The sequence below is a fragment of the Mus musculus genome, chromosome 13, assembly GCF_000001635.26.
Source record: "Mus musculus strain C57BL/6J chromosome 13, GRCm38.p6 C57BL/6J".
NCBI classification, from domain to species: domain Eukaryota; kingdom Metazoa; phylum Chordata; class Mammalia; order Rodentia; family Muridae; genus Mus; species Mus musculus.
In genome coordinates, this window is record NC_000079.6 from 20,594,872 (window position 1) to 20,608,733 (window position 13,862).

Below are 13,862 nucleotides of genomic sequence, written 5' to 3' on the forward strand. Positions count from 1 at the left end.
AACAAAGAATGGTGACCAGGGCAGATGTGGCTCAAGCTCTTGGAGTTAGAATAGTGGTTCCCATCCTTCCTATTGCTGCGAACCTTTAATACAGTTTCTCACGTTGTGGTGACCCCCAACTATAGAATTATTTTTGTTGCTACTTCATAACAGCAATTTTGCTACTTCTCTGTATCATAATGTTAATGTTTTTGGAGACAGAGGTTTGCCAAAGGGGTTGAGAGCCACTGAGCTAGAGTCTAAAACATTTAACAGAGGTTAGTACAACAGGAAGATGTTTATGGAGGCAAGAAGTATGAGGTCGTTTCCAGTAGAGTTTTATGACATTTGAATTATCACAGGGGGATAAAAATTCAATTTTAAGGAAACTAGGGATTGTAAATTCACAGTCTTTAATTTTGCAAGTCTTTGGTGTCTTGTGGTGTGCTTTAGTCTGGATTCTTGGTGCTTATCTCCCTAGTCATGGGGCTTGTAGTTAAGCAGCCATCAACCATGACCAAAACATAGACTTCAGTTCTTCCGCGCGCCCAACTGGCCAGGAAGAACGACGCTGCAACAGGATCCTTCTGCACACGTTTATTCAGTCCTGTTTCTTCTTGTTTATATCTCCCCCGAACCCTGGACCTCTCACTCTTTTATACTCTCAGTTCCCATCCACGCACAGCAGGCCACGCCACCTCACCAGGCACGCAGCTTAAGCTAATCAGGGCAGCAGGGGCATATCCCCATCAAAATGGATTCACCGGTATCCTGGTACACCTGCGCAGCTCTCAAGATGTTTGTGGCTTATATGAGGAAGTCAGGTGCAAGTCATATGACTTAGCTGCAGTCCCTGGCGCCTTTGGGACTGCCGCCACACCCACTCCTCACATTCAGTGGATGCTAGGCGTTCAAATAGGAATATATTTCCTGGAAGAGAAACTACTGTGTTTTCATGCTCAGAAAGAAACATATTGTGGCTGTTAGTAGCTATCTAGGGATCACTGAGGTCATTCTCTGGCTCAGACAAAGAAATGGACATCTTGAAAAGACAGAAGGCCATGTATGGAGGACGAGAAAGTAACTGCTCTATCCCTTCAGGATGAGCATAGCCTTTGGGAGTCCACAAAATGAATGGAATTTAAAAGGGGCTGCTGGGTCCCCCCTTTTCCCTTATTGGTCCTACTTTGATATCCACCCCCATGCAGTTTCCCCTTGCAGTGTTTTGTGACAAGAGCCACCATTACAGGGAGCCTGCTTTGCTTTCCCTGGCTCCCTATGTCTCTCTGACTGCTCCACAGAGCCCAGTTTCTGTCTTGCCAGGATAACCAAGATAAGAAGCAGATTCTACTAGACCTTGATGTATGAGTTTAAAAGTTCTCATTTTAACTAAATATCCTGCTATTTGATTGACTTCATTCATCTTTAGTTAATTGAGTGTATTGAACATCGTCTTTGTTGCCAGGTGCTAGAAATGCAGATTAGTATGGTCCAGCCCTAGCTCTGGGTGTCCAGTGGTCTAAGATTTATGTATGAACATAGTCATATGTTATCTACCACATACCTTAAAAATGCAAATAAAAACAAAGGTAACGAAGGCAAATCTGAGTCTAGTCAGGAGAAAATGGCAGTTGAGCTGGGCTTTAAAATGACATTCCCCAGGTAGTGAGCAGGCAAGCTTCCAGGTAAAGGGCACATGAAGAGACCCAGGTGCACTTCCTCATGGGAAAGTGTCCCATGCATGACTAGACAGGAACAAGGGAAGTCACTGGTTTGAGAACTGTCCAGCTGTTCCGATAAACTTGAGCCAGAACCTTTGTGAAAAGGGCAATCGCTGTGTTAAACGAGTAAGAGACAGCTTTTCTTCTTTTAACATAGAAACTCAAGTTCATAGGTACGTAAATTAATAGCTTTGGAATCTACTACTATGTCTATGGTCATATTTAACATCTACACCTATGAAACTATTTCATGTATCTCATCAAAACACTTACTCTTCACGTGACTGGCTAGCTGGAGACCCCACATAGTTCAATGTGCTCTGGGGAAAATGGCCAATGTGTTGTTACTCAAAGCAATATGAAAAATGACAGCCAACACTGTATACTAAAGATATGTTGTGTAAATATATATTTCTATTCTCATTGTCAGTCCATCGTTTACCTATGAAAAAATGAATATTCAAATGCCTCCTTATGCTGAGGCGCTGCTTCTCTGAGTATCTGCGATTCTGCATGTCTTCTCACCGATCCCAGAGCTACAGGACAGAGTGTGAGATTAGGAGTTCAGAGGCCTCAGCAGGTGGGGGGTTGTTCAGCTTCTCTTGTCCCTTCTCTCTCCTCATCAAGGCTCATGCACAGCCTTCCTGGACAAGGCAAAGAAGTCCTGTACCTCAGTGGAACAGGGCAGAGATGAGCTGCTAGGAGATCTAGCTTTTCACATAAATCCGGAAGGAACAGAAGACCTTTCACAGTGAGCAACAAAGCCCCGAGGTATTAGATACCTGTGAGTGGTGTGTGTGTGTGTGTGTGTGTTAGGAGGCTCAGAGGGGGACACTGCCCAAAATCAGTGTCAGCCTGTTCGGCTGCCACCTGGAGCCCATCTTCCTTATGGGAGTTTGGACAGGTGGCAGTTTCTGGAGAGTTCGCCTGGGAGGTACTGTTGCTTCCAGCTCTGCCTCCTCCCTTCTTAAAGTGGTGGGAAGCCAGTCGACCTTCAGCAAATGACTCAGTGACAGCAACCCAGGGATGTCAATAAAACCCATTAAAAATGATAGCACCCTTTCATGCAGGCATGCAGCTCCGAGAATGAGTTCCTCCCACCCTCCCAGGCAGCCCTGGGAAGATTAGAGTGGGAATTGACATTCTCACAAATTTCCCATTTCCTGCCTGTGTTTATCAGGAATCTAGGTCACGACAGCTCAGATCCTTCATGTCCTGAGAAATGTATGCCCAAAGAGGGCAAAGCCCAAGGTCATTGTGCTTCTTCCTGTGTGCCTTCTGGCTCTCTGCAAAAGAGAAAACGTCTCAGCTCCAACATCCTGGTTGCCAGTGGCTTCTGTACCAACTGAAGGGCATGCGTCCTGGCTGTGTGCTATTCACACCAGCTGTTGGCACAGTTGTTGCACAGGTTTGGGCAGAAAGACCTCGGTGAAATGCACCTCTTCCTGGTTATTTTCCAAAGGACCTCCTTGAAGCTAGAGTTTCAAGCAAAGCAAAGCCACCCCTCCTTTTCCTCCAGTCTCTCAAGTATGAGTCAGAGTCCTGCCAATGACCGACTATCAGATCAATAAAGAGAAAGTCATTTCTATAAGAGTTCTAATCCAGAACAATTTTATCAGAAACATACCTTAAAAGGACATAATGACCCATAGTCGGAGCATTCAATGGTCATTTTCTTTTCACAATCTCACTGCCAATCACTGTCTACAGGCTGCATTATCACAACTTGGATCAATAGGCACATTTCTTCTGGTTTTTCTTTTCATTTAGCATTAGACTCTCCTTCATAATTATCTCACCATTTGTGATTTCCTTAATACTCAAAGGAGCAGGAGAGATTTAATTTCTCATAACGTTCCTACAAGTAATAATATGTAACTTTGCTTGCTTTGGGATCTTTTTTTAAATACTCCCAGGAGTGGAATTCATGGTTGCTGATATGTGGGGGGGTTTTATTGATTTTTTTTTAAAGATGACATCAATTTATGGTACCACTGCTATAACTATCATCGTTTCGATTATAAATTTAAAGGCCTTGAGATAGTGTTGTGGAAACAGATGCCAAACTCAATGCAAAATGTGCTTGCTTGCTTGCTTGCTTACTTGCGTGATTGTTGCATAACTTCACTGAAGCCTGAATGGAGGGCTGAGGGAGAAAGTGAATAAGAAATGGAGAGAGGAGTTTATGCAGGCAAGCATCCATGACTCAGCATCCTTTCCTTCCAGGGTTTCTATTTCTGGTGGAGTAAGGGGCCCCTTTGAGTGTGAGATACATGACTGTCTAGGTTTTGTGCAAAGCTGCCCCCTCCTAGAGAGAGGACAACTGGAGGTGAACCAGACAGAGAACCCCATGAGAGCCCAAGTATCTTGATGGTAGGCTGTGTTCCGAGTGGCTCCAGACAACACACGGTCTTTGGGATTTATTTTGGAAGAATTCTTTAATTCATCTGAACTCTTCATTCTGAGGCATTGTGATATGAGTCACTTGCCAAAGGCAAATGCTCTCATAGATAGTGAATAGGAAATGATCCAGAGAGGTCTGGCTTTCTTTGCGGTCAGCTTCTCAAAAGTGCTACTCCCAGATCCTAACAGGGCAGAGGCTGAGATCAGAGGCACCTAACAGAGTTGAAGGGACATGTGTTAGAGCACACATTATCACAGTCAGAATGCTGCTATTAAAACACTTGGTTCTTCCCTCCAGATCAAGAGCCAACAGGGTTCTGATGTGGGCTATTGGCTATTACCTTCCAGTCAGGAGCCAGCGGGGTTCTGATGTGGGCTATTGGCTATTACCTTCCAGTCAGGAGCCAGTGGGGTTCTGATGTGGGCTATCGGCTATTACCTTCCAGGAGATCCATTCTGCTGACTTCTCCAACCAGTAGGGTGATTATGGTTCCCCAATATGAGTACAGCACAAACTCTGAGCAGTGTTTTATGGCCTATGTATTAGACATGGCCCTAGGTGTGTCAGCCAAATTTATCCAGCCACAGTGCAGTGAAAGTGTCCTTTAGCCCTTGGCACTGTAGGTCCGGCTCATCGTCTGCACTCAGTAAATTCACATCAGTAATTTAATGTCTTCTGACCCTGACATCCACACTTCTCCTTGGTATCCTATAGCCTCAGTGGATATGTCTTGGATGTGTATATCCTTTGTTTGGTTCAAAAATAGGGTTTACTCAGAAGTCTTATTACCTCTGAGGTAGCGTCTATATTTAGGAGGGTCCATACCTCTATGGGTTTCTGTCTGCTAGGAGTAACTAAAAATGATTACCCTTAACACTGCTAATTAAAGGCTTTACTACCTTTCTATCTTCTTGGAAGGGAGATACACAGTGTTGGCCATGTGCCATCGAGCTCTTAAAACCCTGCCCCATGAAAAGGCAGTGGTAACGCTTGTGCCTGTGTTCGTATGAAAGTGAGATGGCTCGTGCAGGCCTGTGCTGAATGCAGAGGAGGACTCACGCTGGCACCCGGGAGCACTGCACCCCTCATTCCTTTTGCCAGCTTCATGGCTCCTCCTGTTCTCCAAACAGAAGAGAGGCCATGTTCCATGTTTGAGCTCACCCACCAGCTTTGTTTTCTGTGATGGTTCTTTGTTCTCTCCTAGGAGGTGCTTGAACTTGCTTTCTCCATCTTATACGACTCAAATTGCCAACTGAACTTCATTGCTCCTGATAAGCATGAGGTAAGAGGTCTTGGTAAGGGTTAATTGATGAGAGAAAAATAAGTAAAATTCTAGCATAGAAGAAACATCACTTCTTGTAGAAACCTGCCTTTGAAAATCATGAATAGAAGGGTGTCTTGTTGACATGGAAACCACCAGCTCAAACTTCTTAGCCGCTGAATCAGCCCCATGCGTTTGCCCAGCTGTCCTTCTGTTACCATAACAAAAAGCCCGCGGTTTGCATTTGATTCGGGAATAGCAGTTTACATTTGACCTCTACTTTCTGAGGCTTGAGGCTGTGGTCAGTTGCTTTAGATTGGGTGTCAGGTGCACATGAAGGAGGAAACTGCTTGCTTCGTGGCAGCAATGAGGCAGAGAGAAAGACAGGGCCAATGTCCCAATGTCCCTCTTCAGGAATTTACCATCCAAAGTCCTAACTCTTCCCACTGAGCTCACCTCCTGAAATGTCCAGCGTCTCCCAATATTTTTCCTTTAACACAGCATTTGGGGGATATTCAAAGTCTAGACTGTAGAATGGTCTTAAAGAAAACTGACTCAGGATCAGCAAGGGTTTAGCCAATCCAGAGGCAGAGGAGGCCCTGGCTCTGGCTTTGATGTGTACTGAATATTTAATTTTTGCTCTAGACCCTCTCCAGATAAACTAATGTCTCTGTTCGTGGGACCATCTGATGAAGTAGCTTCTATACGAAGTCTCTTTTCGCTATTTTAAGAGGTCTAGGGCTGTCTCTGCTGTTGGAATTTTATTTCCAAGATGCTTTCATTCCGTTTTGACATCTTGTTATATGTATAATTTGTTCCTCTTCTTGAAGCACACTGTCAGCTATATTTAAAATATTTAGCATAAGTCTAAGAAAATGCACTTGTAAAATAAAGTAGCAGTTACCATTGATTTAACTTTTTCGCTTGTAAATTAGACCCCCCCCACACACCATGCTTGAAACTTTATTTTTAGATAATACCATTCAAATTTTTGTTTTGCATGTAACTGCACAAACAGCATTTAGAAGGACAGGAACATTTTAATAGAATCTGACTTTTGTTCTCATCTCCCCGAGGAGATTGAGTTCATTTAAAAGGTATTTAGTGTCTGGTTTTCTCTGGTTTGAAGGTTTTGAATAAAATTATCCATCCCAAAGAAAGAGGAAAGATTAGACACAAATCCTGCATTTAGAATGGTACTTAAATATAATTCTGTGTCACTTGACATTTAGTTTGCAGAAGGGTAAGACTTTGTCTTCATCTTTCTGAAAATAGATGCCATATCTTCCTATTTCTGTTTTTAAATAAAGTTGTAGTTATGAACAGGCCAACATATCCAAGATATAGAAGAGACATAGAAAACAACCAAAAATAGAAGTTGGGCTGTTACTTAAGTCAGTGCCAAGCTATTTTCCCCAGTGTGTGCATTAATTCCAGATAAGGATAAATGCTCTACGACTGCCAAGCTTTTTTTTTTTTAACATAGCTGCCACTTCTTATAGACTCTATATGCTTATAAGAACTTTCAATTCCTTCAAGACACTTGCATATCTAGTATCACTTTATTTTCATAATTGCTGCATGAAATAGAAGGTTCTTTTTACAGATAATCTCATTTATCCAGGAAGGAAAGAGGCCTCCCAAAACTGAATACGTGACAATGGAAAGGATAATAATAGGGTCTGGGAGTGTAGCTTGGTGGGCAAAGCCTTTGCTGTCCAAAGGTAAGGACCTGAGCTGTGATAACCAGAACTCATGCAAGAGCCAGGTACCATAACTAGCATGGTTAGTATCCCAGCACATCTGCAGTGTGGTGAGAAGAGAAGAATTCCCAGAAGTTTATAGGCCAGCTAGCCTGGCATTCACAGCAATGAACAACAAAGAGACCCTGTCTTAAACAAGGACCAAGGCAAGGACCAACGCTTTCCACCCTGTGGTACACACATGCACATGTGTTTGTGTGTACATGTGCACATACATACTTACACACACACACACACACACACACACAAACACACACACACAGGATAAACTACTTCAGAGACCACCTGGATTCTTTGGTCTTTATCAGTTCTGTCAATGGCAACTTGAGTTCTCTCTGGAAACCTTTCTCACTTCCTATTCTGTGATGAAGTCATTGTCTTTCACTCTTCTGACACTTTCTTCTCTCTGACCTTAAAGGCCCTTGGAATTACACTGGGTCACCTAGATAATCTAAACTAATCTCTCTCTGTTATAGTCAACTGACATCAGCCTTAATTTTTTCACACAACTTAAGTTCTTCCCTAGGTCCTGTGAGCAGATATCTTTGAAAGGCGAGTTTTCTGTCTACCCCAAGCTGCAGCATCATTGTAGTATCTCTTTCCCAAGAGTTCCTGGTAGTCAGAAGTCTCACCTATTTCAAGTGCAGCCTTTAAGTAGCCCCGGTGGTGTTTTCTTTTTGTTGCTTTGCCTCTTTTGTAAAGGTTAGTGTCCACAAATGATTGATTGCTGTCTAAACTCTGGCTCCACTAGAGTTTGCAAAAGGCCTTGTCTCAGTCATTCCCATTTTATTTATGAGTGAGAGGATGTAAAGAGAACCAGGCCTCAACAACTGCTTGTGTTCCTAAAATTAGAACACATGATGGCGGGACAAATACTTGATTCCTTCACAAATTACTAAAATAACAAGCATGTCCTAAAGAAGATAAAGAAGGTAAGTTTGGTCTTTGAATATCATTATGATGTCAGAATTTAAATATATTTGTGTCTTTATATCTTCTTGCTGTTGTCTTTACTAGTATCCAGGTTACCCTATCCTAAATAATACAAGCATCACCAAGTTATCTTATGAATCCTGGTGACATGGCCCTATGTCTTTAATGTCTTTCTGGCTTTCTGGCTTTCTGGCTGGATAACATAGTCCAGATTCCCCTTGTATGTTTCCTGCTTTTTTTTTTTTTTCTATCAAGCCTACTTACTTTTAATAGGAATTTTAGTAATTAGCAAACAGAACCTTGGTAAAAAGATAAAATTATCACAATTCAGCTATAATTTTATATAATCTTCACAAAACAGCTAAAAGCGAGATTTTACTGTAAAATATATCGTGAATTAGTGTTGAGAATTTCAACTCAAATTTAGTAGTACACGATTTTTGTTTATAGGTCAATGTAATTGTTGATGAAAAGGTCGCCGCCTGCTGTTTCTCAAAAGCACTATTGCTGTAGGTTAATCTGTACCAGGAAGGTAGCCAAGGCTGGGAAGTCTTTGTTCAAAGGACAATAGTCCTAGGACTTAGGGATCACTGTGACATGCGACCAGAGCTGTGAAGGCCTTTGGGAACACAGCACTCAGTGGCACCCATACCTGGCTGTTTGTCAGAACGAACTGGGAAGCTTTTGTAAATAAAGTCTCCTACCTCTGACCAACAAAATCCGTAATCTCCAGCCAAGGACTTAGGTATCTATTTCTGTCTGTTTCTGTGAGCAGATGTGGTCAAAATGTCTGAGATATTCATGAGCGTACTTGTGCTTCGAGAAATGTTTTAACAGTGCATTTGAGTTTTGATGGGCTGTAGGCTTTGGCTGAGATCACACAGCTGAGGTAGAAAGAAATCCTTACAGATTAATGCTGCTCTAATCAGGCATAGCTCACACCAGTGCCTTTGGCATGCACCGTGGAAGACTTCCATAGAGTCACAGTGGTTGTTGGTATCAATTGCTTCTGCTGAAATCTCCCATCACATCGTGGGACACGCCCTAGGTAGCCAGACATGTGGTTCGTAAGCTCATTGGGACCTGGAATTGGAGCTTGACCCAGAGATTACAGGAAAAGATGGAATCTAGAGCAGATGTTAGAAGGCATTCCAAACCAGCAAGAAACAAAACAGTTGTCAGCATGGAATCCTAAATAGGGCAGCTTAACAGGTGAATAAGCAGCATCCAATATGCAGGCCATTTTCTGAGATCTTGGCTCTTTCTCCAGCTGCTAATGGTTCTCTTTTGAAGTTAGAGCAGAACTCTACTGTCTGAAGAGGAATCTGCAAAGAACAATGTAGGTTTTCTGATAAATGGCATATGGTTCCTTCTCCCCCAAAGTTCACAGTCAACTGAACAGACAAAGACTATTATTTGTTTTATAAAGAAAACAAAAATGCTTAATAATGTAGTCCAGTGTGTTTTCCAAAAGAAATGATGGGGTGATGTCCCCAGGAATAGATTACTAGAAGCCCTGGGTATTAGAGACCTGGACACAGGAGGTTCAGGCAGGCAGTCAACCTACATCTTCCTAAGATAACCAATGATGTTAGCCAATTTAGTTATCAAACACTGAGCAGCTGAAGGCTATTTTCTCAGTCTTATTTTGCTAAGAAAGACAAAGGCCACCTTGGCTTCATGATGCAGCTGAGCTGTCAATGTCTATGCTTAAATATTAGACATGGTAAGAAGGTACTAGGTACTAAACAGGGAACTGTGTTAAATATCAAGGAAGGGAATGTTTGGCCTGCTGCTAAGCATAGACATTGGAATACATTCTACCAACATCTTAATTAGCAATATGAGGGAATCCAATTCTTCATGTTCCATAGGGAAACACTATTGCACATAAGAGCATGCTTCTAGAGTCAGGTTGCCTGAGTGCAAAACCTACCCACTCTCATTTTTTCCTACATCACTTCATCCTCTGTGCTTTGATTTTCTTAACTTGAAAAACATATGATAACAGAAGTTCCTGTTTCTGTTAAATAGAAGGTACAGAGAGGGTGCGAGTATTAGATGAATACCAAAGACTTCCCAGCACATGCTGGGTACTAAGTGCCTATAATTGCTGTACCTATGATTATCATCAATGATGTTCACTGCCACCTCCTCTCCCACCAGTACTGCATCTGGACAGATGGGCTGAATGCACTGCTTGGGAAGGACATGATGAGTGACCTGACACGCAATGACCTGGACACCCTGCTGAGCATGGAGATCAAGCTTCGCCTGCTGGACCTGGAAAACATCCAGATCCCGGATGCACCTCCGCCTATCCCCAAGGAACCTAGCAACTATGACTTTGTCTATGACTGTAACTGAACTGGCTGCACCCAGACGCATTCCTCCCAAACTGGAAGATCTAGCTATCAGCAGAGAGCAGAGCAAACACATCCACATGCTGCAACTGCCCTTGGGTGGAGGGGAAGCTGCAGCTTCCTTTGGCCTCATTTTTAACCCTAGCGCCACCCCCCCCCCCCATCTTCTCTGGCATCTCACCTTCTACTTCAATCTATTTCCTGACGCAGTGTTTTAGATCCTCTACCATTGCTACAGCTCAGCGATGGGTCATGAGCAAAAGTCACCACTAGTAACAGTCGAAGAGTCCTCTCATTATATCCAGCTATGGGCATTTCCTTCCTTCCTTCCTTCCTTCCTTCCTTCCTTCCTTCCTTCCTTCCTTCCTTCCTTCCTTCATTCTTGCCTGGAGTAGGAAAGCCAGTTAGCCCCAAGCTGCCCCATATTTGCTCACCAAACCAAGAGAAATTCCTAAGGCCAGGGTTGGATAAAATAGCTCTGCTACTGGATTAGAAGACCAAAGGCCTCCTACCCCTTCTCTCTAGGGTCACCTCACACCATCAGCTCTATGTGAGTTGAGATTGCTTTCACATTGCCTCTCTCTCCCTTTCCTGCCTTGGCCTTGCTCTGGTCCACTTTGGTCTCACTTGTAGCAGCAGCATCCTCATTGTAGTTGTCTACAGCATCAGGTCTCCCAAACTGTCCACAGAGTCCATGCCTGTTCCTTGTCTGCACTGTGACCATGACCAATCCCTCTATCACACTGTCTAGTCTTGGGCTTCCTCTCTTTGCCCCAGCCCAGGCCTGCCTTCTTCATTTCTTCGAGCTCCCAGCCCTTAGCAGAAAGCACAAATGAAGTCAGTAGTCCTGCTCCATCTCTGATAAACTAAACCTAACCGCCCCTAAGGCGGCTGTTGCTATCTAACAGTTCCGTGTGACCTTCTCTCTGGGGCTCCTGCTACAGCCCAGGTTTTCCAGGGTGGTCAAGCTGTCAGACATCCAAGTTTACATCGTTGTAATTATTATAGGTCTTTAAATTTTACAAGGGTTTGGGGTTATTTTGTTTTGTTTTGTTGGCTTTGTTTTTGTATAAAAGAGTCTAACATTTTTTGCCAAACAGATATATATTTAATGAAGAGATACATAAATGTGTGTACTTTCCAGCTTTTTTTTAATTATTTTAATCCCAAACATCTTCCTGAGAGTAACACTCCCTTAAACATGCTGTGGAATAAAATTAAATGTGAAGAGTTGGGGAGCTGGTGTTTTGATTTAGTAATGTGGGCGCTTGCTACTCCAGCATATCCATCACCTGGGAATTTGTTAGAGATGCAAAGCAGACAGCCCCTCCAGACTTCTGAACCACGATGTTTGAGTAGGTGTTCATTTGGGAAGCACTGATCGTGAGCTCTAAAGCATTGCCGATATCATTTCTAGGATGCACACCCCAACTCACCAAGGAAATGAGACTCACTGTACAAAAATATGATCTATTCCTTTTATATTGCTGCTTCCTCGGCATACTTTCCCATTATTGTCTCCTTACCATTTCATGACTTATAGAGCCAGTCCAATTAAAGACACTACTGACACCAAGGGGACATGTTGAACCACGGAAAAAGAATACAAACCTACACACCTGAAATCAGTTACGCCAAAGCCAATCTTACTGTGAATTAATAAGTTCCCAACAGAGCACAACAGAGATTTCTTCTTAAGTCAGCTCCCCTACAAATGTCATATGGATCGTAAGCTCTAAGGGCTGGGAGGGATGACAGAACCCCATGCAGTGCAGCTAAGCCACTCTGAACTGGCAGCCAAGATCTAGATACATGCAGGTGACTGCTCTTTGTGGCTGTCAAGATGGTCAATTACAGGTTGGCCTGGGCTCCAGTGACATGGTCCAGAGCACTCCATAAATTGCAAAATCCATAGTCATTCACAGGGGTCATTCTTTCCACTAGAGTGCCCACATCGGAGTGTTAGGCTGACATTTCCTCCATCCTTAAGCTTGGATCTTATTAACATGCATGCCCTTCCTGATGGAGTCATCTACTGTTCTACCTGCTGTGTGATAAGTTAGATAAAAGGAAGTGGATAGAGGCAGAGCACTTTTCACTTCAAAGTTTAAGAGATGCACCTCCTGGGGCCTGGATGGGAAGAATTCATCTCCTGGTATTCCTACTTTGGCCCATAAATTAGAAATTTGTGGGGACATTTTTTTTCTTTTTCATGTATATATATAATACTTGTGCACAAGTGTGGGACAGCATAGTGTTTTGGTCCATGTTACACTGGGTAGTGAGAAAGTCTCTCTATTGCCATGACCATTTATCATATCTATATAGTGAATACACTGGAAATCCCCTCTTCTAGTGATCTCGAGATATACAATCTTGTGAACTGTATCCACACACTCCTGCACTGTAGGACCCCAGAATGTAGCCCTCCTAACTATCATTGTACCCACTGTATACCCCATGTGCTCTCTCCAGCCTCCAGTATTGACTCCTTATTCAGCTACAGGATTCCATGGTGGGTGTTCTGCTTACTGTCCTTGAGAATATTTCATTTAATAATGTCTTCCAGTCCCACCCGAGGTGTTGAAAGTGACTGTATTTTATCTTTTTATGGCTCCATAATAGTCCATTGTGTACCCACACCACCATTTATTTTTTCACTCACCTGTTGCTAGGCACTGAAGTAGATCCCACATCCCCAGGTTTTGTGAATACTGCTGCAGTAAATATGAGTACAGGTTCCTCCTGGTGAGCTTTTGTATGGAAGACACACCTTTTCATAGACTGACAGCGTCTTAAGGACACGCTCTCATTGTTCTGCATTTCTTTTATTTTGTGGCAAGGTGGGGAAGGATGGTTGCCCATATTCAACATCTCACCTATTTCCCAAGGCTGCTTAAGACATTTCCCACACACATTGAGACCCGTGCCTCAAGTTGGATACTTCTGGCGTCAACTGTCCAAGCCCCATGTAGTGCAAACAAGAATCCTGTTTATCATGAAGTCCAAGTTCTGTTCTCCAATCTGGCTTTATCTGAAATAAAAAATTGTATCTGAATTTGCTGATATTCAATTCCATAATGATCCCCGCAACTACTTCTAAGAGCAGGGAATGCCGATGGTAACTTCAACCACAAAATGTAGGGTTCCAGTCCAGTGCAGTGAGACTTTTGTCCATGTTCAAGGTGAAGCAACATTGGCAGACATCTCTAATTCCAGCACTTAGGAGGCAGGCAGGCTGATCTGTATGAGATCAAGCTTACTCTGGTCTACATAGTGAGTGCCAGCCCAGCCAGGGCTAAAGAGATGAGGAGCTCACATCTGTAATCCCACCAGAAGGATTTCACATTCAGGGTTAGCCTGGAATACATAGTGAGACCCTGTCTCCAAAAGTTAACAAAAGCAAATACTGTGGTAATGGAAAATGAGGGAGTGAAT

General features: G+C 43.1%; 1 protein-coding gene across 8 annotated transcripts in view; it reads left to right on the top strand.

Moving 5' to 3' along the window:
* Elmo1 (engulfment and cell motility 1) overlaps window positions 1-13,482 on the top strand; it is a 517,847-nt gene extending 504,365 nt beyond the window's left edge. For 5 of the 8 annotated variants that reach the window (XM_006516547.3, XM_006516546.3, XM_006516545.4 and 2 more), the window contains 2 exons: window positions 5,309-5,386; window positions 10,228-11,660. In XM_006516547.3, the coding sequence (XP_006516610.1) occupies window positions 5,309-5,386; window positions 10,228-10,428 (279 nt within the window). In that variant the 3' untranslated portion in view covers window positions 10,429-11,660. Of the gene's footprint in view, window positions 1-5,308; window positions 5,387-10,227 lie in introns of all 8 variants that reach the window. The other 3 variants (NM_080288.2, NM_198093.3, XM_006516544.4) reach the window with 2 other exon arrangements.
* Window positions 13,483-13,862: the final 380 nt, after the last annotated feature.